This window comes from Rhipicephalus microplus, unplaced genomic scaffold (assembly GCF_043290135.1).
Source record: "Rhipicephalus microplus isolate Deutch F79 unplaced genomic scaffold, USDA_Rmic scaffold_32, whole genome shotgun sequence".
In the NCBI taxonomy this organism is placed as follows: Eukaryota; Metazoa; Arthropoda; class Arachnida; order Ixodida; family Ixodidae; genus Rhipicephalus; species Rhipicephalus microplus.
This window is the reverse complement of record NW_027464605.1, coordinates 3,566,745-3,591,965: the sequence shown is the minus strand read 5'-3', so window position 1 is coordinate 3,591,965 and position 25,221 is coordinate 3,566,745. Positions and strand designations below refer to the sequence as shown.

At 43.4% G+C, this 25,221-nt stretch overlaps 2 protein-coding genes across 6 annotated transcripts in view; one reads left to right on the top strand and one right to left on the bottom strand.

Moving 5' to 3' along the window:
* LOC119172824 (uncharacterized) overlaps window positions 1-19,370 on the top strand; it is a 203,846-nt gene extending 184,476 nt beyond the window's left edge. For 3 of the 5 annotated variants that reach the window (XM_075884480.1, XM_075884477.1, XM_075884478.1), the window contains 6 exons: window positions 1,188-1,295; window positions 2,891-2,959; window positions 4,763-4,931; window positions 6,825-6,961; window positions 11,976-12,140; window positions 16,436-17,566. In XM_075884480.1, coding sequence (XP_075740595.1) covers window positions 1,188-1,295; window positions 2,891-2,959; window positions 4,763-4,931; window positions 6,825-6,961; window positions 11,976-12,140; window positions 16,436-16,882 — 1,095 coding nt within the window. In that variant the 3' untranslated portion in view covers window positions 16,883-17,566. Of the gene's footprint in view, window positions 1-1,187; window positions 1,296-2,890; window positions 2,960-4,762; window positions 4,932-6,824; window positions 6,962-11,975; window positions 12,141-16,435 lie in introns of all 5 variants that reach the window. The other 2 variants (XM_075884481.1, XM_075884479.1) reach the window with 2 other exon arrangements.
* A 4,373-nt stretch (window positions 19,371-23,743) lies between these two features.
* Window positions 23,744-24,745, bottom strand: LOC142786778 (uncharacterized). The gene is given in 1 exon segment (XM_075884420.1): window positions 23,744-24,745. A coding segment is annotated over 1 exon segment (1,002 nt).
* Window positions 24,746-25,221: the final 476 nt, after the last annotated feature.

The following is a 25,221-nucleotide window of genomic DNA, read 5'->3' as shown; positions in this document are numbered from 1 at the left end:
GATAACACTGAGTCCTATAGCCTACCAATAATAAATATACTGCATATCATTTTATCTCTTCAAGTTATGCATCATGCGTCAAGGGTGCTTTAAACATCCAGGTTTCTGAAACACCTCTAATGAAGGACTAAGGAATGGTCGCAATTTCGTTTACAGCGTGTTCCGTCCTTGTTACATCAGCGTAATAATGGCTGGTACACCAATATGAGCGCAATCATCACCTTTATTTTACATACTGACGTAGCGTTTGCGAAGCCCCAGTCGCCCTACAGCATCTATTACATGCAGTAGTGTGAAGAAGTATGAAGTTATGTGCACTGTCCCAGACAAGTATTTATTCACAGCATAGCACTTCCATACTGCAGACACTCGTCAAGTCACCTTTCTTGTCTTCGTATTGTACCGCCACTATAATACAGAAGGTCAACGTGTTGTGAAGCATAGTTATAATAAAAGAAACAAAATATAGGGTAGATCGACAAGGCTTCTCTGGTGAGCAGTTAAAGCGAAGCTGACATGTTGAAATACATTCCCTCTATATATTCTCTCTTGGCAGTTCATGAGCATTATCACCTAGTGTGCGTGTGCATGCATTGCTTATATATGCAGCGACCATTGTATACCTTGAAATAGACATGACCAATTAAATGGGATTTCTAAGGCTTTCTTCGTGGCAAGGCAGCCTATGGTTGATAAGACGTTACACTGCACCGAGAATGTATAAATAAAGTAGTTCACGCATGTAAAGTTTGATGCTTTGTGATGTCCCTAAAGCTTTATGAACTTTGTGCGTAAACTCCTATTTATGTTGTTATGAACTTGGAGATGTTATTGTTGTGAAATTCATTTTAAAAATAGAATAAACAGTCGCATCTAAATGCTATTCTTGATGCACTCTATTGTTCACCTGCCCACTGGAACATTGAAGCCATATTGAAAGAAAGCTACGAAAAATTTCTAGAATCGTTGAACTTTAAAACCAGCTCCTTACTTCTGGCTCAGTGTGTCCTCCTGCACTGTCTCTTCTCAATACGTCGTCCTGTTATTTTTTTTTTCAGTATAAAACAAAAAATGCATGTGAAGGCTTTGTATCACTCACTAGGCCATTGGGCTGAGGTGTTTTGTGCTGATGACACAAAGAGGCTGTGATATATCGCCACCATAAAGAGACGTTCATCTTGTTTCAGACAGTGAAACGGGGAATTCCGTGCCATTTATGGGAAGTGTTGCGCACGGACTGGCCGCCCGAGTCTAACGGCTTTTCCACGCTGTGGGAATGGTGTTTCGTCGTTCCCGTAAGCTGTTCTAGATACATACTTGCCAACAGACATCGACCATTTACAAACTTTTCAATGTTTCTTGGGAAATAATACAGCCACCGGTATCCTATGTCGATACTGGTAGTCTCGTGTGCACGTATTTGCGTTGGCGATATAGCAACATTTGAAATCACATAAACTTGAGCCAGCTGATGACATGTAGAAATTATTTTTGTTTCATACCTCGGATAACTCACCGGATTAGTAAAAAATATTGCTCTTCCTTCCTTCCTTCCTTCCTTCCTTCCTTCCTTCCTTCCTTCCTATCTTCCTCCTTCCTTCCTTCCTTCCTTCCTTCCTCCCTCCGTCCCTCCCTCCCTTTCTTTCTACCTTCCTTCTCATGATCTCTGACATCTTACAGCGTAATTGCGTTCCGTTCTGCGGGAATATCGCAGTGGTAGCACTAAACAAGAAAACACAGAGAATCATGGTCTTAAGTGCAAGTGTCTTTTCCCTAGTTGTTATATATAATGTTTCTAATGTATGGCCCATCTCAATGCATGCCGGATTCTCCTCTCATGCAATCTCTATAGGAGGAAAAAAAAGATAAAGTAAGAAAACCTGTTTCACATGTTCATTGCAACCTCATTTGTGGGATAACGTAGTTGTTTTATGCTGGCACTTTCTTTTTTTGCGCTTTGTCAGTAGCCTGAGTGGCAAAGCGTTATCTCCAGGGGACGCTGTTTGTTATCGATAATTGGCAAGGAGCAATAAGATCAACAGAAAGATATCCTTACATAACATAATCGCATGTATGATATTTCAATTAGCGCTCTTATCATTAAGAAACGTACTTAACAGTTCGTCACCACACCATTGTATACATTAGTAACCTCGCTAACAGGATACAATATCCCGCTGCAGGGTCCCACTGCAGTCACTCGACTTTAGGACTCTTGTCTGCATACTATTAGCCATGAATATTTGTGTTATGAATGAATATTATTAAATAGAACTGAACTGAAACAATATTGATGCCCTATACAATGTAAACGTAGATGATCGTTGAAAAGCGCAGGAAGGACCAAGCGTCTTGCCCTTTTGCAAAACCACATGTCTACATTCTGTACTATATTTGCTATTAATGCAGAACACAACTTCATGCTGCACCGTCATTTCGCACACTTTTCGTAAGTACGTTATTACCATGCATTTTGAATGGGCACTACACTTACGCAAACTAACCTTAGGCATTCGGTTTTGCCATAAGACGTAAGGTGTGACAACTGTCGCAAAGGTAACATTCCAGTTAAAACTTCATCTGAACTGTGAAGTAGTTTGTGATAATGAGGTCATTTGTCCCGAGAAATTCCGAAGGCTTCAGAAATACCACAGCACACCATAAAAATGTGCATTTTGCATGGCATTAGGTTCCATACAATACAGGCGCCTGGGTCCTTATGCCGACAGCTGCTTGAAGCATAAGCTGAACTTGCGAGAGTAGGCCATCACATCAATGCTGTACATTCCACCGTTGTCTTTGCGTTGGGTATAACCAGTATCATTTGTAGGGTCAGACCATTTGTTATTAACGTTAACAATTAGAATCATCTTTTTTTTCCTATCATCAGAAAGGGGAAGAGGGAAAGCGTTCATCTGGCAACACGTATATGGTCAGCCTTGATATCACGGTGCTTCAGGTGAGTGCATTAAATCAGTGCCCCAAATTATCAATCACATTTCAGTTTCCCGCGAGATATGTTCATCATATTGCCTATTCGAAGGCTTTGTGCTTATGCTGGCTACGAAGAGAGCTAGCTGTATATGTTGCAAGTCCCGCAGCATTATAGCCGTTGGCGGCCCGAACATAAGCACGATGCAGAGCTAACTCTGTTTGAGGTCCTTATATGAGCGAAAAATTTCGGCATGCAACTTTTAAAGATTTCCCAACAGACAGCACATTTTGACCAAGCAATAGCAGTGTTCTAAAGCGGTACGTGGAAAGAAAGTAACGACTTGGTGTGGAGCAAGTTGATTGCAATTTTATAGCACCCATCAATCAAGCCCACGCACGCCGTCACAGTGTTTTCATCTGTTTTGTGTAAGTGGCCCTCCTTGCGCTCATCTTGCACAACACACAAGAGTAAAATTGTAATGACATTTGTAGTATTAACTTTCCCTCTCAGCTTCAAGTGGCGCACACAGTAACTACATCAGTTAGGACAGAATGATGCATAGAAATGCTCTCAGCGCCTGAAAATTTCTAAGGTGTATGTGTAAGCCCGGGCTGTCGTAATATTTTACCGTCGACGGGTAGACAGTGAAATGTTACTGTTCCCTAACTATATTTGCTTAAGCATCACTTTTCTTCGTATGGGCGACCTAAACATCTTCCTGAATGCCTAATAGTTCGGACTGTAGGCAAACTAACGTGCGATTGATACTTAGAAACCTGATCTGCGCAAACATCTATACAAAACTGTTTATTGTCATTGCGTGGTACAGGTGTTGTTGTTCATTTATGTGCACATAAATTAGCCAAGCCTATGAGATGGGATTCGAATATTAGTTGTGGCGTAGACAGAAAAACACAGCTTTGATATAGGTGTGTTGTTAGACAAACCATGTTGTTTCCTTTCAACTGAAAATAAGTAAGGAATGATGCATCAATGAAAATATTTTTTCTAATCATTGTTATTCAGCCCGCATGGCAGCAAGCAATTAAATATGTAAACTTTCGGCAAGCTGAGCTAAAGGGCATCACCATCATCAGTACAAAGCATAAAGTATTTTCATGCTGTGCTTTTTTCTTGTTTCCACCAATGCTATTGAAGAAAAGCGAAAATTGATTCTTTCAAAATACTGAAAAGTCAATTATTTCTATGTGTTTCTGTAAGCATAATAGGAAAATAACATTTATGTATTATTGTTTTTGTCGGTATTCGTATGTTCAGGCTCATTCCAAAGTTTTAAATCTAACAGTCCCTCAAAATATACTTATGTACCATTTAGCCTAGGTTTTGTGCACTACATTTTTGTAGTATGTTGGGTTAAGTAACAAGGGTTGCTTGCGCTGTCATACGCGAAATAGTTACTGCAATATACACCGAACAAAGGCTTGCAGAAAATACAAAACTAAAGTTTGTATTGTCATGCATTTACCTGGAGAAAAATGTGTGCTTTGATGAATGTATTTGAAGCAGGCAGTCGCTATCTAGATTACGCGCTGCAGTAGTTAGGTTTTCATTTTACCTAACCACAACAATTTTTATAGCAAGCAATCTTCCAGGTGAAGCCACATATCTCAGTCTCACCCTCACGAACTTTGCTTTGTGCGGTCCCGTCACGTGCGTGATAACCCTTGTGGACCATAGCTTATAAAAGTGCAATCTTAAATAATATGAAAATTTGTGATTCGCGTATTGCTAAAAAAATAAAAGAAATTGGTTTCACCCTACTTTTTGAGACGATTGATTCAATGCGTTTGTGTCTTTGCTTCGAAGGTTCCGAGCGACAGCGAGAGCTCTCTGCCCCTCAACGAGGGTACCCGGTTAAGCTACCATTTCTACGACTCGTTCAAAAACCCGCCGGAACTCATTGATTTGCATGGCTTCGACATTTCGCCATGCTACAAGGGCAATGATTCTGTGGACGCCTATCTCGAAGTGAAACGTGAGTGTCACCCGGGAAGTCCCCGGCATAAGTTTTATAGTTGGTTTAAAGAAAATATTGAATGTGGGTTCGATATGGCCACGTATCATTGACGCCTTGGAAAAGAAACAACCTTTTCGTACTTGGCTGAACTCGTTGTGGAATTCAAAAGAAGTTCTCTGAAAATGTACGTTTGATCGTCACTACAGCTTCCTGAGTGCTCTAGCGCAAAGTTGACACGACAGGACTTCCACTACTGATGCATTTCACTCCTATGCTCATTAATATTTATTAGAAGTGTTCAGCGTGCCCAATAAAGCAAAAGCATTGTCATGTAGTCGCTGCCTAGAAGGACGCCCTCACACTTACGCTCATTGTATGACAGGAGGCACCTGTAGAGAAGCTTGAACAAGGAAAATTTTTCAAACCACAATGTGGACCAAAAATTGGTTTAGTTAACTCATCTTTAATGTATGCCAATACCATGGTCACCGCTTAATTTTTTTCGTTTTTGATTGATCACTATCCACTAGAAGACATCTGTTAGAAAGGCGTTTCATAATAAATATATGCCTAATTCGCTTCAGAAAGGGACAGAAAGAATGAATAATTTATTTTCAGCAAGTGCTTCCGCACCCTTGGTTGGCAGTTCGTAATTCCACGTATATAGCTGCGTGTCCTCGCCATTTCCCGTGCTCGTACTATCAGGCTTGTAGGTGAAGATACAGCGTAGCCTGATATTTTTACCTCACTAAAAAGATATAAGTCAACCAAACAACGCCGTGGAAAAACTACAATGCCATTGAGGAAAGCACAGTGGGCCGCGCTAGTCAAATCGCACCGTCCTTTAATAGCGTTTTCCAAGCAACTATGACATGACTCACGTTATGTTATAAAGTGTTTTAGTTAATGCTACCTGCTAAAGAAGAGAAACAAATTCAGTGCGTTGATTATAAAAGGGCGAAAAAAAAAAGACGAGTGCGACTCTCATTATTGATTACTTCTCAACGTGACTTTATTACACTTTTGCCTAGTTTCCTTAGCGAGAAGCGAATAAAAAGGCATACATGTCGGTGTCTAGCATTTTCAATCACTCCTTCGCCAAGAACTGTACCGTTTTTTTAAATAATAGGCAAGGATTGTAACTTGATGGAAGAGCAATCCTGAATGTTGTTCACAGTATCATTCAAAATCACGTAATGCTGAAGTCGTTACAAAACAATCAGGATGCTTTGAGCGCGTGCTACGTGTCTCAACCATAAATTTCTCAGGTATTGCTCATACACACTAAAATTTAATCTAGCTTTATTCATGCACGATGTTTCTTACGCTTCCCCACCAAAAGATCTGGTAACCGAATTCAAGAAAATTATACGAGATAATTGTGAAAATGTTGAAAGAAGCATAATTTGAAATCACGCAGTAGTTCGTGATGTAATCATGTATTTTTTGGAGCTTAGCCTCTTAAGATTACACAATGTCCCTTCGTTCACTAACCGCCACCTGGCGTCTACAGCTTATATAGAAGCTGAAACAGCTGCGAAGAACAAAAAGGTTATCAGAAGGCTGTCAACCAGAACAAACAGATTAAAGCGCCACAACACCCGATAAACACCGACACTTAACCGTACAACAATAAAAGAATATGAGAGAACAAAAGTTTAAAGGACAAAATAAAAGGCTGCTAAGCAGAACAAAATGGAAGGCCACAATTTATAGTCAGGTGCATACTTCTTCGCCCCATCTTCAGCAATCAATTCATTATTATCTGGGTATCGGACGGCTGCACGCTCTCTCGCAGTAGAGTACCGAGTACTCAAAATCGTTAAACACTCTTTCTTAACACGCCTGTTATTTTCAAATCCCCTGCGTTGTTTGTGGCTGATCCTGGCACCCGTGTTTCTCTTCCAACAGTATCATCGCCTGACTACTCCACGCTTTCTTCAGTTTCTACGATCAACGACCCTAAGTTCTTGTCTGCTTGGCGCATGGCACTCGATCAGGCTTCTTCTCTTTCGGACCATTCCTTGCGCATCACGCGCGTCAGAGGGGTAAGCGTATGTTTCGAATATGTCGCAAAAAAATCTTTTTCAACATGAAAGTGTTTTATGCCGGCGTCCACCAATGCTTCAGTGACGTATGTCCGTCACGGAAATGACGTTGAAAGAATAAACACGTTTCCCAAACTATGCGAAATTTTCCTGCTGAAGAAAATTCTGCTACAGTCAATTGGAAAATCTTTTTGTTTTAGGATACTGAAAGTGGTTAATGTGTGGTGTTATAGTGATGCTCTTTCTCGCCAGTATTAACGGCAATGTTTCAAAGGACGCGGGTATGGTTTAGTTTTTTTATTGAGAAAGATGCAGTACCAACACAAATACTATTAGGTAACAAAGACTGCATCGGCCAGAAGGGAAAAAAAGCGCTGCATTTAAATTTAAAAACGAAAGCGATGTAGATTACAGTGTCAGAAAAGGACAAGTATGAAACTTCAGCAAGGACTCAGCCGGAATGTAAAAGGGGCCTACCGAAATAGTACAGGGCGAAAAGAGTGTACAGGTACTGCCATGCTAAAAATGTGGTTTATTATTTATAAACCGTACTTCCGCGTTTCAGTGCAGCTAACCATATGAGGAACGATTGAAAAAAAAATAAACAATTGACCACAGGTAACGTGTAACAGTGTATAACTCAATGCATGAAGAAAAAAATGGCAGCATAAATACGGGGTGAATGATGGAGCGTGGAGTGAAGCATCTGTCCGTCCATTCGTTTTTGCTTCCGTCCATCCATGCGTCCGTCTGTGTGGCCATCCATGCGTCCATCCACCCGTTCGTGCGTGTGTCTGTTCGTGCGTCCGCATGTCCATCCGTGCGTCCGTCCCTGTGTTCGTTCATGCATCCGCCCCTGCGTCCGTCCATGCGTCTATCCGTCCGTGCAGCCGTCCATGCGTCCGTCCATGCATCTGTCTGTGTCCATTCGTCCATCTAGTCAACACTCCAAGTACCACCATCTGGCATCTTTTCATCATATATTCTGCATATAGAAGCACCGCCACCCTGCGGACATTCCAAGGACTAAAGGAGAGGTGGCACACAAACACTTTCTTACGGCTTGCGCTTCGTGTCTACTTCCCACATTTTAACCACCTCGAGTTCATGGTATATACTAGTTCACTGTATTCAAGGCACTGCGGCCCAACGCTCGCTAAACCTTTCTAAAACCAAGGAGGTTACGCCCAGCGAGTATAACGTAGCAACCCCTTCTCTTCAGATAGTGCTCAATGTACATGCCAATAGCTGCTAATGGGGAATGAGAGACAGGAGAACTTGGCTTTTAGTTAACGCACACACTGCGAATTTTTGAAGGGCAAAGCTCCTTCAAGCGGCACCCGTTCGTCCATCGTTGTAGTGCGTAACGAGTCTTACGCTTTGACCTGCAAGTTGGTGCCGGTGGAAGATTTCTCCTGTGCGTTGTTGAACAATAAAAAATTCGCAGCGTGCGCGTTAAATAAAAGCCGAATTCTCCTGTCTCTCATTCTCAATTAACAGCCATTGGCATGTTGTGGTGGTTCTTGGGCCCTATCTGACATTGAGCACTATCTGACAAGAAAGGGTTGCTAGGTTATACTCGCTGGGCGTAACCTCCTTGGTTTTAGAAAGGTATAGTTAGCGTTGGGCCACATTGCCATCAACACCGTGAACTAGTATATACCATGAACTCGAGGTGGTTAAAGGTGGAAAGTAGACAACAAGCGCAAACCGTAAGAAAGTGTGCGTGAACCACCTCTCGTTTAGTTCTTGGAATGTCCGCTGGATAGCGGTGCTTCTATATGCGGAATATATGATGAAAAGATGCAAGATGATGGTACTTGGAGTGTTGACTAGATGGACAAACGGGCACACAGACAAATGCATGGACGGATGCACAGATGGCTGCACGGACGGGTGGACGCATGGACGAATGCAGGGGTGGATGAATGGACGAACGCAGGGACAGACGCACGGATGGACGTGCGGACACATGAACAGACGCACGCACGGATGGGCGGATGGACGCATGGACGGTCACACAAATGGACGCGTATATGATGAAAAGATTCAACATGGTGGTACGTGGACTGTTGACTAAATAGACGAACGGGCACACAGACAGATGCATGGACGGACGCACGGATGGCTGCATGGACGAATGGACGCATGGACGGATGCAGGGGCGGATGCATGGACGAAAGCAGGGCGGATGCATGGACGAAAGCAGGGACGATCGCACGAATGGACGTGCGGACACACGAAAAGACGCACGCACGGACGGGCGGATGGACGCATGGACGGTCACACAGACGGACGCATGGACAGACGGAAGCAAGAACTAATGGACGGACGGATGCTTCGCCCCACTCTGCGTCATTCACCCCGTGGATATGCTGCCATTTTTTATTGTTCAACCACATCAGGCACTTTGCACGTGCTCTGTCATCCCCTTGCACTGTTGCCTTCAGAGAGGCGCGAAACGTCGTTCGCTAAAATGATTGTGAAGTACAACGAGAAACTTTCTTCGGGCTTCACTCCTGCATCTAAGCCATCGATACCCCCTTGTTGTCTTATTCGACCCACAGTGCACTTTGGTGTACCAGGCTTCCGGAGGAAATCTGATCTTTCATCGCCCGTGCTGAAACAACTATCTCTTCTTCTTTTGCACGAGAAATATTCAGACAGTGTACATATATATACCGATGGCTCCACGAGCCGCCAGTGTTCATCAGGTGCAGTAGTTGTCCCAGCAAGAGTTGTTACCATCAGCTTTAGGACTGACCACTCCACGGCATCTACAGTAGCGAACTAGCAGCTTGGTGCGCTGTAGTTTGTTTGGTCAATCGGGAACCACCGCAACAATGGTTGATTTTCAGCGACTCAAGGGCTGCCCTACAATCTGTGCTCTCAGCACTGCGTCGCGGGCCATATACGAACAGCTTGTTTTCAAAATTCTATGTTTTCTCCACACTTCACACGAGAAAGGGCATCGTGTTTCAGTGGCTGCCAAGTCACTGCGGCATCATAGGGAACGAACATGCCGATACTGCCGCGCGGGCAGCTCTTGAAGGAACACGAGAAGAAGCCATACCACTTTCGCGGGCCGATGCTGCCAGTAATCTTCGACGACTTTCGCGTGAAATCACGTTTTCACTATGGTGCCCACCAAGCAACGAGACGAATCGTCAACACCACCGGTCGTCTTTGATGGCTCTCCGCATGCCCACTGGGCTCGACCGAAGAGAAGCCACCCTTCTTCATCGCTTATGGCTAGGAGTGGCATTTACAAAATCTTATTCCTTTGCCATAGGAATGGCCGACAACGCTCTCTGCGATGCCTGTCGTTGCGAAGAGACGCTACACCACATCCTGTGCGACTGTCCGTTGTATGACATCCAGAGACAGTCACTGGCGTCCGTTCTTGCACGCATCGACAACAGCCAAATATCTGTGGACACTATTCTGTCAAGTGCCCGAGAAAAGACATTGCAACAGAAGGCGACAAAAGCTCCGTTGAAATTCCTACGCGACACGGCACGTGAACAAGCAGCTGTAACAGCAATGTCACACACCGCGAAAGACAAGACTGGACTATGACTGAGTGTGCGCGCGTGTGCTGCCGAATGTGCTGTGTTTATCTCCCTTCCCTCTCTGCTCTCTATCTTTCATCTCCCCCATCCCGCTCCCATGTGCAGGGTAGCAAACCGGCTGCCTATAGGCTGGTTAACCTCCCTGCCGTTTTTTCCCTCCTATTTTCTTTCCTTCCTTTATTGTTAACCAACGCTCAGGAGAAATCTCCCACCGGCAGCACCTTGCCGGTCAAAACGTAGGACTGGTTACGCACTACGACGAGGGGCGAACGGGTGCCGCTTTAAGAAGCTTCGCCCCTAAAAACACCTACTTGCAGGTAGGACCGTAGGAGTAACGCTATTCAGCCAGCAAAACCTCAGGTGCACATTAGTTTGGGTGTGCTTCTATGAACTCCAAGGAATAAAACTATCTAGGAGCACCCGACCACGACCTATGTCTTGTATTGATCTCTCCTTGGGTTCGCAAAACAGCAAATACAATTTAAATCTTTAGACAGTCTGTCCTATGGATCAGTGACTACGGTTCTTGATCGCTGACCTGAAGATCGCGATTTCGATCCCGGCTGCGGCAGTCTCACTTCAATCGAAGGTGAACTGCTAGACGACCACGTGCTGTTCCATGCCCGTGTACTTTAATGTACAACAAATGGTCGAAATTTCCGAAGCCCGTCACTACGGCGCGTCTCATAATCCGGTCGAAGTTATTGAGCGTTAGACTCTTGTATTATTAACAATGGTTTGAATACCCCTCACGAAGACGCTGCGCGAGTGGAGGAACGCTCTTACGCGTGTATGTAAAGCCCCATCCACCAAAATTTTCTACTATTTTCGTCTTTCGTTAACGCTCAAAAGAAGCGAGAGAACTAAAAATACATTGTGAGCAACATGTGCAAAATTATTATATGATGAAATATTTTAGAAGACTGAAAAAAGTTAGGCCTTTTTTTCCGCTAAAAACTAATTCCTGCTTAATAGCGCTCTAGGCTTTCTGAAGAATCTAAGGAACAACCTAGATAAGCTGTTTTCTCCGAGCGTCACCTAGAGAAAGACTAAATATTTAGCGGAACCTATAAAATGTAATGGTGTTCGACTTCACTAGAATGCATGTAGGCCTACAGGTTCTGCCACGAGATAAGGAAATATAATGACATTCCTTTATATACCCCATAGTGCTTGTTTTTTTTGTGCATAGCATAACTGACGATAACATTAGGTGTTTTGTCTGGGAAAGCAGATTTCTTCATGCGATATAGTTATGAGTCATTTGCAGCAACTTATTGCCAAGTATCCTGAAAAACAAAATTGCGCAGTTTTTTTTTTTCGACAGAAGCATACGAAACGATGATAAGATTAGCACTCGTTCCGATCTTTTTCATCTCTGCGTTTATTTTCTTCATGTGTTTACCCGTTGCTCTCATTCGTTTTCCTTATTCAATTGACAGTACTTCACGGAGGATGACACACTGTTGATCACGTTCACCTTGCTGGACCGATTTCCTGCTGATGCGGAAGTAGACATCGTGGACAACCAAGTTGACTTAGAAGGCATGCAAGATAACCTGAACAAATCCGTGAGCGAAGGCAGCCTTGGGATAACATATAAGGGGGTAAGCGACATGGTATTTTCATATTTTGCATTGTAAACGCTTGTCATGAGGCTTGTTGTCCATAAGCGTTGACGTTTCAGTCCTTGGCCACACGTGCGATGTGCTAAAAAATATAAGTGCCTATTGCAAGTACATCCAGCTTGAAGGGGCACTGCAGAAAAAAAGCTTTTTCGCATATTGGTAAAGTACAATGCCACAATTTCGAAAACATTCCTGTTACCGCGAGACGACACTTGATAAGCGTGAAAACGCGCAAAAAGTAAGTGCGGGCGAAGGAGCCGCTTTCAGAGTCCCGCAGGATATGCCCAAATGTCATAAATTTTGAAGGCGTCTACCGTGCCCCACGTAGCTTCTAATCAATAAAATATAAGTTCATTGTCATTTGTGGGTACCATAGACTGAGCATAGGATGTTTCATAAAATTTCATTATGTCGATGTCGGCAAAAAAAAGCAACTACATTTTGAAATTTGCTCCGCCGCGGTGGTCTAGTGGCTAAGATACTCGGCTGCTGACCCGCAGGTCGCGGGTTTGATTCCTGGCTGCGGCGGCTGCATTTCCGATGGAGGCGGAAATGTTGTAGGCCCGTGTGCTCAGATATGGGCGCACGTTAAAGAACCCCAGGTGGTCGAAATTTCCGGAGCCCTCCACTACAGCGTCTCTCATAATGAAATGGTGGTTTTGGGACGTTAAACCCCACAATTCAATCAATCAATCAATCAATCATTTTGAAATTTCCGACGATACGCATAAAAAGTTTGGCGTAAAAATTAAAAATCAATTTTTACATTGATTTTCTACATTAATTATCAACTTATAGGGTAACACGTGGCATTAGAGTTGTCAGAGTGCATTTTGTCAATCTAGACCAAGTCATCGTTTCTCTTTACCATACCTTTAATCAGTACTCGCGTGTATTCACCTTATAACGTTCGGGTGAATTCCTGACATAAATATCTTGCAATAATCATGAACCTTCGGTCAATGAAAACACTCTTGTGCGTTTATTTAGGCCGTAACTTGCATTAATTTACTATGCCTTAATGGGTGTCATGTGATTGATGCACTGCCACAAGATCTGTTTTTTTTTTTATGTAGGGAGCAATAAGAAAACGAAATAACTTACCAAAATTCTTTCGCAACCTTCAACTAAGGCGCCATCCATAACGAAGTTCTGAATGGTGCCTTAGTTAAAGGCTATATTTTCTGTATGTATTTTATTAATTTGTATCATTGCGTTTTTTTCTTGCGGATGAAGGGAGTGCTACTGAATGCCGCCAGGTTGCGTACATATTCTTAGATGTCAAGGAAGAAGGAAACTAAGAAGAAGAACTATAGTAGCAATTAGGCCCCCTTTTTTTAATAAATGTATATAAGTAGAGGTTGGTGTCAATGTGTGGCGCCGGCTATCCCTTGATTGGACTCTTTTTTCTTACTTTATTTTCTTGAATTGTTTCGAGGCCCTGAGAAGAGCTGTCTTCGAGTTTTGTGCAGAAGAAAAAAGCACGAAGATAGCGTTTTTTTTTCTTTCGTGTTTGCTTTTTTTTTTACAAATGTGTGTTGTTTCCTCAGTGGCCTGCATGTTTTAGAGCACATTCGACGTTTCTCGGTTACTAAGAAAGTACAGTATATCGACTGCTTATATAAAAATACCATAGAGAGCATGCATCTATGTAATAAAATATTTACAGGTCACTAAGTCTCATAAATTTCAATATACCAGTGCAGCTAACTCGTGTAACCCCTTTGTTTCATATGCACTACAACATCGCGTAGAAAATAATACCGACTGACCTTTGGTAACATCCCTATCGAAAAATCTCATTTGACAAATATTCAATAACCTCGTATGATCATATGAAAACTCATAGGATTCATATGTGTTCATACGAGGTTATAATATGTGGCTTATGTGTCATATGAGAATTTTCTATAAAGAGACATGATTACCGAAGGCATCCATCTACTGTGCACTGTTGTCTTGAGTGGGAAGACGCGAGAATTGTACGGCTGGTGCAGAAAGATAACGTTAACTGAAATAATTGATGTCGTTATCTAGGTGTTGTGTTAGGACGACGGCGCGATTAGGTGTTATTGGTGAAGGCACAGTTGGTCGAGGCACGCTTGGTGAAGTTTCTGTGGCATCCTCGTTTTCGTCTTGAGCATACATCGCCGAGGTAGCCAAGGAGCGTCCGCTACGAAGAATCCTCGTGAATGTTGAAGCGGGGAGAACCCGCACTCTTCACCAAACCGTTATGGGGGAAAAGGCGTCGCAAAATATATTAGCAAGATATGTACTACAGACCCTCACAGCCAGGCATAGAAGACAGAGTGAAGTCCACGTAAAAATCAGAGAACATCGTCTTCCTCTTTGCTGTTTTCCTCTTTATCTCCGACAGTGCGTCGTAGCATTATATTGCACGTAATGCCTTAAGAATAGTACTACACAGGCTTGTTTAAATCGTAGGTGTACGTTTTATACGCATGAAACAACTGCCACCGAAAATGCCGCCGCAACTCCTTTCACCGTTAAAAGGAAACAAAGCTCAAATTTGTAATGAGCAGATAGTGATGATATGGCGATAAGTCACAGAACTAAGGGCTGGCATTCAGTTTTTCAAGGGCCACTCACCACCCCATGTTCAAGGGGGACGGATGTGGTTTTCTTTTCTCTTTTGCACACGCGATGCATCCTCCTTGCCTTGTAGTTCTTGCATGGCAAATCAGCGCAGGAGATAAATCACATTAGATATTTCGCACGTATTGAACAATCGAGAGCATGTACGCAACAGACGTCACGGCAACTACTGTCTGCATCACAGAAATTCGCAAGAAGAACAAGAAACAGCAAGAGAAAGTTTTGCCCTCGTTTCTTCTTCTATTTTGAGAGCCTGGTGAGTGGCATTTTAAGCCATGTAGAATGGCCGGGCGAAGTTAATGTCCCGTATACTTCACCCGGCTTAAGGAGAATGTAGTTCGTGATGGGCTACAAATTGATGTGTAAGAGAAGTGATGTACACTTAGTCAAACTTCTAGCTCCCGATTAATAGAGCAAGAACAGACACCATCATTTTTTGAAAGTGTTTTCGCCGAAGGTCTCTAACTGCGATATTCCTTAAGCTCGGATTGCATACTAGTATGTTGAATGTTTCAAATTTAGGCTGGCTATAAATCAACACTACGAGTAGCTTCATAGTGGTGTCCGTAGAATTACACATTTGCAATCTTTCGAAGGCAGACGAAGTGGTCTTTTCTAATGCACAGTAGCGCCTCGTTTTCGCCTTTGATAATTCAGACATCTATTTTTGCAAACGTATAGCTGAAGCTGTTCCCTGCCTTAAATGGTGTCCTATGAAGTCTCTTATGAAAAAGTCTCTTATGAGCCAGAAATAGCACCCGGTAACATAAGTGATTAGGAAGTTCAAATATGGATTAGCTGAAGTGCTCAAACAACACTTCCGCTATCATTTAGTTCCGTGAGACTACAACAAGCTAAATAACAATGACCATGTGTAGACAAAGCTAACAAAGTACGCCATACTTATCTCGTAACACACTCTTCGTCATAGTTAATTCTTCGGAAACACACAATGCGTATTGGCAAGTACGCTGAGTGAGCTAGTGAGCTATAATAGAGGCAAACTTTTTTCTTGGTGTCGCAACTATTCCCCAGAATGGTGGCGGAGAGCATAAGTATTTGCAGGCGATTATGGGAATACGTGTTTTGCGTAACTACTGCAGATAACGATGCCTGTTGACAGGCTAATATGTGTATGTCGTACAAACAGTAACACTATGGAGCTTCTGAGGGCTCGCTTTTCTTTGTTAGACACAATATTATTGAGAAATAACAGACAACACTACCAAAGAAGGTATAGGGGATGTTATTAACCTTTACATCACTTCAACTACTAATAACATCCCCTATACTTTCCTTGTCAGTGTTGTCTGTTGGTGCTCATTAATATTATGTCTAATAGGAACACCACGTAATAGTTGATAGTGTATAGTAGTTGATAGCGATAGAATTTTGTATAGTATTAGCATTTGACTATGTAATGAGATGGTCAAGTTTTTTTTTTTTTTCAAAGTGTCCTTTCTAGCAATTGTTAGCTCGCATCAAGTGATAATCGGTACTATTTCGTGATTTTGCAGTTAAAGCGCGTTTCCACATTGTACGAAGCAATATCACAGACGCCACACCATACAGAGTGAACTAGAAACTATTTCAAGTATTTGCATCGCGCTCTGTGGGGTGTTTGTTTTTTAAGGTTTCGGAGTCTCGGCTACTTTCAGGTGAATCTTACAGCATCGTCCTGGGGCTTAGGACTGCCTCTTACGCTCAAGCCGGGACCTGCACCTCCACCAACAACGGTTGAAACCACGTCGATTCAAACAACCGCTATGGCGGAAACCACTCCCACCGAGGAAGGGACCACAGCGGCATCTTCGAGGGCAACTACCTCAGCCGATGTCTCCACTACCTCCTGGGAGGTCATCACTGACCCCGTGGTCACGGATGAAAAAACTCATGATTGGGACACCACTACCACTTTCCCACACGACATCATAACTGAGCTTCCAGAGGCCTACTCTGCCATGGCGATGCGCTATTCTCCCGGTGTTGTCGGAGGCACAACGGCCGGACTTTTCCTGCTCGGAGCGCTGATAGGGGCGTCGGCTACGTACGTTAAGAGCGCGTTCTTCTCAACCGTGTCGCTTCCCACAATGGTGTTTCACTGAGTGACGCCAGTCTACTCAATGGCGCGCAAACGTTGAATTATTCATTCACGACGTGGTAACGCTACTCATATTACGTTTTAACATTTCCCATTGCGCGTAGTACGCGAAGATCTCACAAACATTTATTGTGAATACCAGGGGTCTAACTCATTGTTTTTCTTTTATTTCAATGTTGACCACTAGATGGCCGCCTCCCCTAATGATACGGCCAAGGCCTGCATTGGCCGAAAGTTTCTTTAAAAAACAATGCTAATGCAAGAATGTTTTTTTTTTTTAAGAATGTGAGCCTGGAGGTTAGGGTAGACCCACTAGTCCTGTTTAGTACAGCGAATTCCCTTGCATTTTATGTAAAACATTAGAAGTTTCGGACACTACCCGAAAGCGCTCACTACCAAAGAAGCAATGAGAAATAAAAAGACGGGGGATGACTTTACATCGAAGTTGAGCGTGACGTTGGTGACTAGTCCTGCGGTAGCGATATCTTCTCGCTTTCAAGTATCGCGTTTGCAGAAACTTGTGCAACCCTCGTGGCAGATAACATTGTGCCGCGTGGTATAAGAGGAGCTAAAGCCAGAACGTTTGCTGAGGGATAAGCAAGGTCCTCTTTTTTATCATTTACTGCTTCTCTGCTGACCACCTCTCCCTCCCCCAAATTGTCAATAATACAATAAACGTCATATATTACGTTTCTTACATTGTTCTGCGCTTACACAAAATTAGTGATGAAAATAAAAGTACCCATAGTAGAGGTGTTGGCTGCGAGGGCCTCCACTTGAGAGGACAGCGCTGTGTTTAAGAGAACTTTATTTCTGAAAGAAGCATACATACACAGAAGGCATTCATATGTTACACTTTTCGTTCGCAAGACATTGCTAATATATCCCAATATGCATTTAAATGCACAACAGAAACTGTTTGTACCTGCAAACAGAACTTCTAATGTGCACAAAGAAAACTTTGCACAGGGGGACGCACACTTCAAGAAAAGTAACAAAAAACAACATGATAAAAATGTGTATGTGAATAAATACTTTTACAATACTAAATGCAAGTTCAGTGAACTCACAAACACTAGCCTACCTCAGAAATGAAGGCAAGACATGGACACTTTGTTCTTTCTGAGAAGAATACATTGTGTTGACCACCGCATGAGGAAAGCTTCCTCCCCTAGGGTGAATAACTGTTCGTTCAGATGTGCTGACATCATGGTTCTTAAGCGATGTAGCAGAGGAAACATAGCCCTCTGAGGGCGTCTTCGCAGGCATGTCAGTCTCCTCCGCTTCCACGATACAAAAGCACCAATACAGATTATCAACTCAGCGAAAAAGTCTCTGTGCCGCGACTGCCATTGCATACTGACTTGAAACATTCTGGTCACCAAACGCCAGAAAGTACAAGCCACAGGACATCCGTGAAGTACATGATTTAGAGTTTCCGTCCGGCCGCATTGCGGACATGAGGCGGAGGGCGCCACACTCCACGCCGCAAGGCGGTCGGCCGTTTGTAATGCCTGCCATTTTCTTAACCAAGTGAAGTCTCGGACTTCAGCGGGTAGGGTCGTGGTTGTGACGGACCAATGTCAACTTTAGCGGCATTTCTTTCGTTGATCGTCGTTTAAATTTTTCACAGCAATACATTCACATATTTCAGTAGGTGACATATCCATCAGTTCACAGTCTGGTAAGTTATTTTTCAATCAATGCAGAGATTTCACCACGTACGTATAATAGGTAAGCGGCCGCTCAGCCACCGGTCCCGTCTCGCCTGCTTATCTGAAGAAACTACGGGAGGTTCCTATTGGGTACTTTGTGAGCTCTCGGCCTTGGTATGTCGAATTGCAGATGAATTCCCATGTGGTTCTCAAGGCCGACACACAACACACAGCTTCGTAGTCGGGAATGATAAAACCTCCCATTTTTTGTTGGTAGGTGGACTATTGCTCTGGCGACGCTTTCCACGTGGCCATTTTAAAAGAAGGAGCCACATGCGGTTGTTACTCTTAGCAAGCCTCGTCGAGGGCATTGGTTGAGGTGGCCGTGCAATTTTTGCTGCCAAGAAAATGATGATGATGAAATGAAAACGATGAGATACGCACGTTCAGGAAAAGGTCCCTCATAGATGCACCGGTTTTTAGTCAAAATTTTACAATGCAAATTAGACACGAGAGTGCCACCGGGGGCACCAATTCGTAGTTTGCTTGCCCGTATTATCAGGTCTTACCGCTTCTTTAAGCACTGAGCTTCAAAACAAAGAGAAGCACGCATGGTGTCCACAGCAAAAGCGCGGAAAATGCGGTGATCTAGTGGACAGCACAGCCCGGAATCCTATGAGTGACGTCATCACGTAGGTGGCGGCACGGTATGTCCCCGAGGTCAATATTAACGACTGCTGCCCGTAGGGTGACTCCCCATTCGCTTTTATATTTGGGAGGACCGTGTTGTGTGCTGTACCTAAGACCGCAGGCTGCAATAAATATCCTGATTCCCAATGCTTCTCATGTTATTTTTTTACCTTAACCTGTTCATTCACTGCAGATATTTCCTAGTCATGCATGTGCAGTAATGCCGCACGTGTTTGAAAGCGTGAAGACACTGCGCGTAGATATACGTGCATGATATAGAACCCCAGCAGACTCGCTCGCTGGATTTCGTGCCGACCAGTTGTGCCCCCGCGATCTCCGACGACAGCGCAGCTGTGGCTGACTGGGCTTCCCCTACCTACGCCATCTCCTGACGCCGACAAGAGCTCTCGCCGAGTGGTGCCCCGTCCTCGGACTCCTGCGAGAAAGTCCATCTTTCCTATCTCCTCTTCCGTCGCTCGCTGTCCCTGCGCCTGGCTCTCTCCTTAATCTATCTATATGTACCTTTTAATCCTATCCTTTGAATCCCTCCTTGCCCCCATCTCTTGTGAGCTACTGTTGAGGTGTCGCACTCTGATGCAGACAGATACGGGGCTCACATTTCTCTTAGTTTCCCTTTGAGAATCATATAAGAACCCCAGCTGGCCAAAGTTTCTCGACTCTTCCGCTATACGTTTTCCTCATAACAATGTTACAATTTTTGCATATAAAAACACCAATAATCATTATTACTAACGTGAAGCGGCTATCAGGCCATTTATTATACGGCGTCTAACGATGTAATGGTTTTCAGATCTAAAAACCCCGATAATCATTGTTACTAACGTGAAGCAGGTCTCGGGCCGTCTTTGCGCTTCATTCGTTCATTCCGGTTCTCTTCGCTATCTGTACTCGTCTAGATAGCCCTCCAGTCGTCTATGTGTGTCATCGAGAAGCATATCTGTTTCTCCACCACATACAAACGCACGTAAGTAGGTTTCTTTGTTTGCATGTAGTTGAAAAGGATATGAAAAAAGGTTTGCGAAAAATGTTGCTTAAAAGGCGGCATATCTGTGTGTCTACTCGGGCATTGCTATTTTTTTTCTGTCACTTTCCTATCTATATATATATATATATATATATATATATATATATATATATATATATATATATATATATATATATATATATATATATATATATATATATATATATGTATATATATAGATAGATAGATAGATAGATAGATAGATAGATAGATAGATAGATAGATAGATAGATAGATAGATAGATAGATAGATAGATAGATAGATAGATAGATAGATAGATAGATAGATAGATAGATAGATAGATAGATAGATAGATAGATAGATAGATAGATAGATAGATAGATAATGATTTATATGTGGGGTTTAACGTCCCAAAACCACCATATGATTATGAGAGACGCCGTAGTGGAGGGCTCCGGAAATTTCGACCACCTGGGGTTCTTTAACGTGCTCCCTAATCTGAGCACACGGGCCTACACCATTTCCGCCTCCATCGAAAATGCAGCCGCCGCAGCCGGGATTCGAACCCGGCTGCGGCGGCTGCATCGGAACAGCGGAACACTTCCGCTGTTACAAGCAACTATGATGGTGATACGCGAAAACAGTAAAATGTAGGGATGAAACAGTAACTATTAAATGTGGCAGCGGGAACTAACGAGTAACTTCGATAAATGTCAGGTTGTCGTATCAGATATCGGAGATCACCAACAAGCTCACAATCAGGAGAGCTCCGATTATTGTAAGCGGCACACACACAAACGCATGTAGCCGGTGCACCTTGAGGGCCTAATTTGTTTGTTTGTTTTACATCCGCTATTCGATACCCTACCGTATACGCAGTGAAACCAACCTTAGGGATGTATCCCTAAGTACTGTGAATCGTTAACCACTTTTTCTAAACACAAATCTTACCTTCTAGGTGTATTATCAAGTGCGTTCAATGGAGACGGCATCCTATTCTTGAAACTGAAGCAGCTAGTTTCTCTCCCGTAAAGCATCGTAGTATAAATCGTCGAACATTTTTTCTAAACACGCAATGCAATCACGTGCATGTTGTTCCCATTGCGGCCTAAGGGCTTAGGGCTGCTCTTGCAGCTTCTTGAGAGCGGGTTGATTGATTGATTTGTGGGGTTTAACGTCCCAAAACCACCATGTGATTATGAGAGACGCCGTATATAGTGGAGGGCTCCGGAAATTTTGACCACCTGGGGTTCTTTAATGTGTACCCAAATATGAGCACACGTGCCTACAACATTTCCGCCTCCATCGGAAATGCAGCCGCCACAGCCGGGATTCGATCCCGCGACCTGCGGATCAGCAGCCGAGTACCTTAGCCACTAGACCACCGCGGCGGGGCAAGAGAGAGAGCGGGTTTCTGCACTCCCATCAGGGAGTACCAAGTGCTCAATATCGTTGAACACATTTTAAAACTTATCTTTAACCTCATTTACGTTCGGCGCCTTTTTTGCTGACTCCAGGGGTTATTGTAAGGTGATTAAAATGTGTCATTTCACGGCTTGAATAAAGGCTGAAAAAAAACGTAGAAAGACCGAAAGAAATAAGGCCATATCCACGGAATGAATAATGATAAGTGGAGCGAAGCTCTAGAGAAGGAGATCATCGCTAAGCCGTTAACTGCGCCGTAAAAAGTTAGTCCATTACATCATTAAAAAGACGCAAGATTGTCCATGTGTTATACAAATCAACTTTTAAATTTATTCTCCTTTGTTTCTTGTTTCGTTCCTTCGCTTGATCTTTTCATTTTTTCGTTGTCATGGCGGCTGGATTGGTAGGTTTCTTCATTATTACGTATTTACGGTCCGTGAAATAAAGCGAGAGAAGTTTTTGTACTGGCTGCAGTGTGAAATTTATAAACACTAAGTCTATGTACGTCTCTCGGATCTTGGTAGGTTTCATATGGATACATTTGAGTGCGTGTTTGGAAAACGTCTGGCACGATGGAGTCATCGAAAACAGGTCCATCCATCCATGCGTCCGTCCGAGTGTCCGTTCATCTATCCATCCATCCGTGCGTCCGTCTGTCTGTCTGTCTGTCTGTCTGTCTGTCTGTGTGTCTGTCTGTCTGTCTGTCTGTCTGTCCATCTATACATCCATCCGTCCGTCCATCTGTATATCTCTCTGTTTTTCTGTCCGTCACTGACGCTAGCGCTACCTTCTGAATGAGCCACACAACTAGGTCGTTACGAACCGATTACAAAGAGACATGCATGAACAGACCCGCGGCTTTAGGAGCTTCGCCACTAAAATTATAATTTACGCTAATAAATCAATTTTCTATTTAGGACAGCCGTGGTTTGGTATACTCATGCACCGTGTGATGGGGATATCAGCTTCATAACTTGGGATCATTGTAGTCTGAATACTGTAAAGAATTAGGCTTTGTAGTCGTAGGAGTTGAGCATGCACATTAAAGAGCTCCCTAGGTTATTTCTGCACTGTGAAGATAAATTTGTCGTTTTAGTGCGCATCAACACTTCGTCAAGATCACGCTCACTGTGTGCGTTCATCGAGCAACGTACGTCTCCATGTGAAATAGCCAAAAACATTATAGAAGAACACAGTGAAAGTAGGACTGAACATTTGGTAAAATGGTATGGGTTCAATAGTGCAAAATGGTGTGATCAAAAAGGACAAAAAAACAACCTGGGTGTAAGTCTTTCCGTCATGTTCTGTGTACTTATAAATAAGTATCACAGCATATCCACTGAGTGAATAATGATTGAGTGGGGCTTCGGCTTCCTTATCATTCATTTATGCGTGTGTCCATCCATACGTTCGTCCGAACGCATAGACGGAAGTACGAATGCTTGGACGGATGAATGGATGGACACGTCACGCGTGGACGGATGCTTCGCCCCACTCATCATCATTCTCTCCGTGGATATGTTGTGAAAACCACTAACACCATCTAGTTATATTGTTCCAATTAAATGGATGGATGGATGGATGAATTGATGGATGGATGGATGGATGGATGGATGGATGGATGGATGGATGGATGGATGGATGGATGGATGGATGGATGGATGGATGGATGGATGGATGGATGGATGGATGGATGGACGGATGGACGGACGGACGGACGGACGGACGGATGGATGAATGGATGGATGGATGGATGCATGGATGGATGGATGGATGGATGGATGGATGGATGGATGGATGGATGGATGGATGGATGGATGGATGGATGGATGGATGGATGGATGGATGGACGGATGGATGGATGGATGGATGGATGGATGGATGGATGGATGGATGGATGGACGGACGGACGGACGGACGGACGGACGGACGGACGGACGGACGGACGGACGGACGGACGGACCCTTTAGATCGGGCGGTGGCTAGCGCCACCAAGCCGTAATACTTAATGAACCAAAAACTAGAATTATTTTTTTTCTTTAAAAAGTGAGTTTGAGGATTCCTACTTTGCAGTGAAAAGTTTAATTTTCACTCGTGCCTTGACTTCAGCCACCAATCAGATAACCTCCTTCTAGTTAGGTCTACCCGCTTAAAGTCTATTTTGCCCTCACTGTCCCTAAACCCCAGTGCTTTGAAAAACTCTGCGCCATCAACTTGAACTACAGGGTGAAGCCCTTTACAGAACATTATCAAGTGTTCGGCAGTTTCTTCTTCCTCTCCACACGCACTGCACACCGTGTCTACCCCTTCGTATTTAGCCCGATATGTCTTTGTTCGCAATACTCCCGTTCTGGCCTCAAACAGTAGAGAACTACCCCGAGTAATACCATAGATCCTTTCCTTGGCAATTTCCTGCTTAAAAGTTCGATAGATCTCTAGTGAGGACTTCTTAATCATGCCCATTCTCCACATGTCAGTCTCCGTTTCCTTCCCTTTCTTCTTAACCGATAGTTCTTTTTGGTTTGGCCACCTGCTGTTTTCTAAGTATTTACCAGTCTATTTCCTGGCTCACTTTCTCCATTTTCTATCGACATTCTTCATGTACAAGTAGCTGAAAACCGTCCTAGCCCAACGCTCCTCCCCCATTTCTCTCAATCGCTTCTCAAGTTTTATCTTGCTGCTAGCTTCCCTGCCCTCAAATGATATCCCCCCCATATCACCTTGTACTCCCTGATTTGGTGTATTCCCGTGAGATCCTAAAGCAAGCCTACCTATTCCACGTTGCTTAATTTCTAATCTTGCTTGAACTTGTGATCTCATGCACAAGACCGCATTGCCGAACGTCAGCCCAGGAACCATGACCCCTTTCCACATTCCTCTCACAACATCATACCTATTGTAATTCCACAGTGCCCTATTTTTCATCACTGCTGCATTCCTGTTACCTTTAGTCGTCACGTATATGTCGTGTTTCCTCAGATACTCAATCCCACTGCTTACCCATACGCACAGATATTTGTATTTATTTATTATCTCTAGCGTGACCTCCTGTATTCTAAGCTCACTACCTTCGTTGTCATTGAAAATCATCACTGCTGATTTTTCCTTACTGAATCTAAAATCTAAACTATCTCCCTCATTACCGCAGAAGTCCACCAATCTCTGCAAATCTTCCTTGTTGTTGGCCGTTAGCACTATATCATCTGCGTACAATAATGCTGGTAGTGCCTGATCAATAAGTTTTCCTTGTTTGAAGAAAGAGAGGTTGAAGCCCAGTCCACTTCCCTCTAATTTGGCCTCTAATCCTTGTAGGTACACCATGAATAATAAGGGTGATAGGGGACACCCCTGCCTAATCCCCCGTTTTATCTCTGCAGGCTTGGATACCTGTTTTTTCCACTTTATAACTACCTTGTTGCCTTCATAGATATAGTTTAAAGAATTAGTGACTACATGTTCCACGCCTAGTGTGTCCAGAATTCCCCACAATTCCTTTTGAACCGCGCTATCGTACGCTCCCTTGATATCCAAAAATGATAGCCACCTTATTTACCTTATACACACGA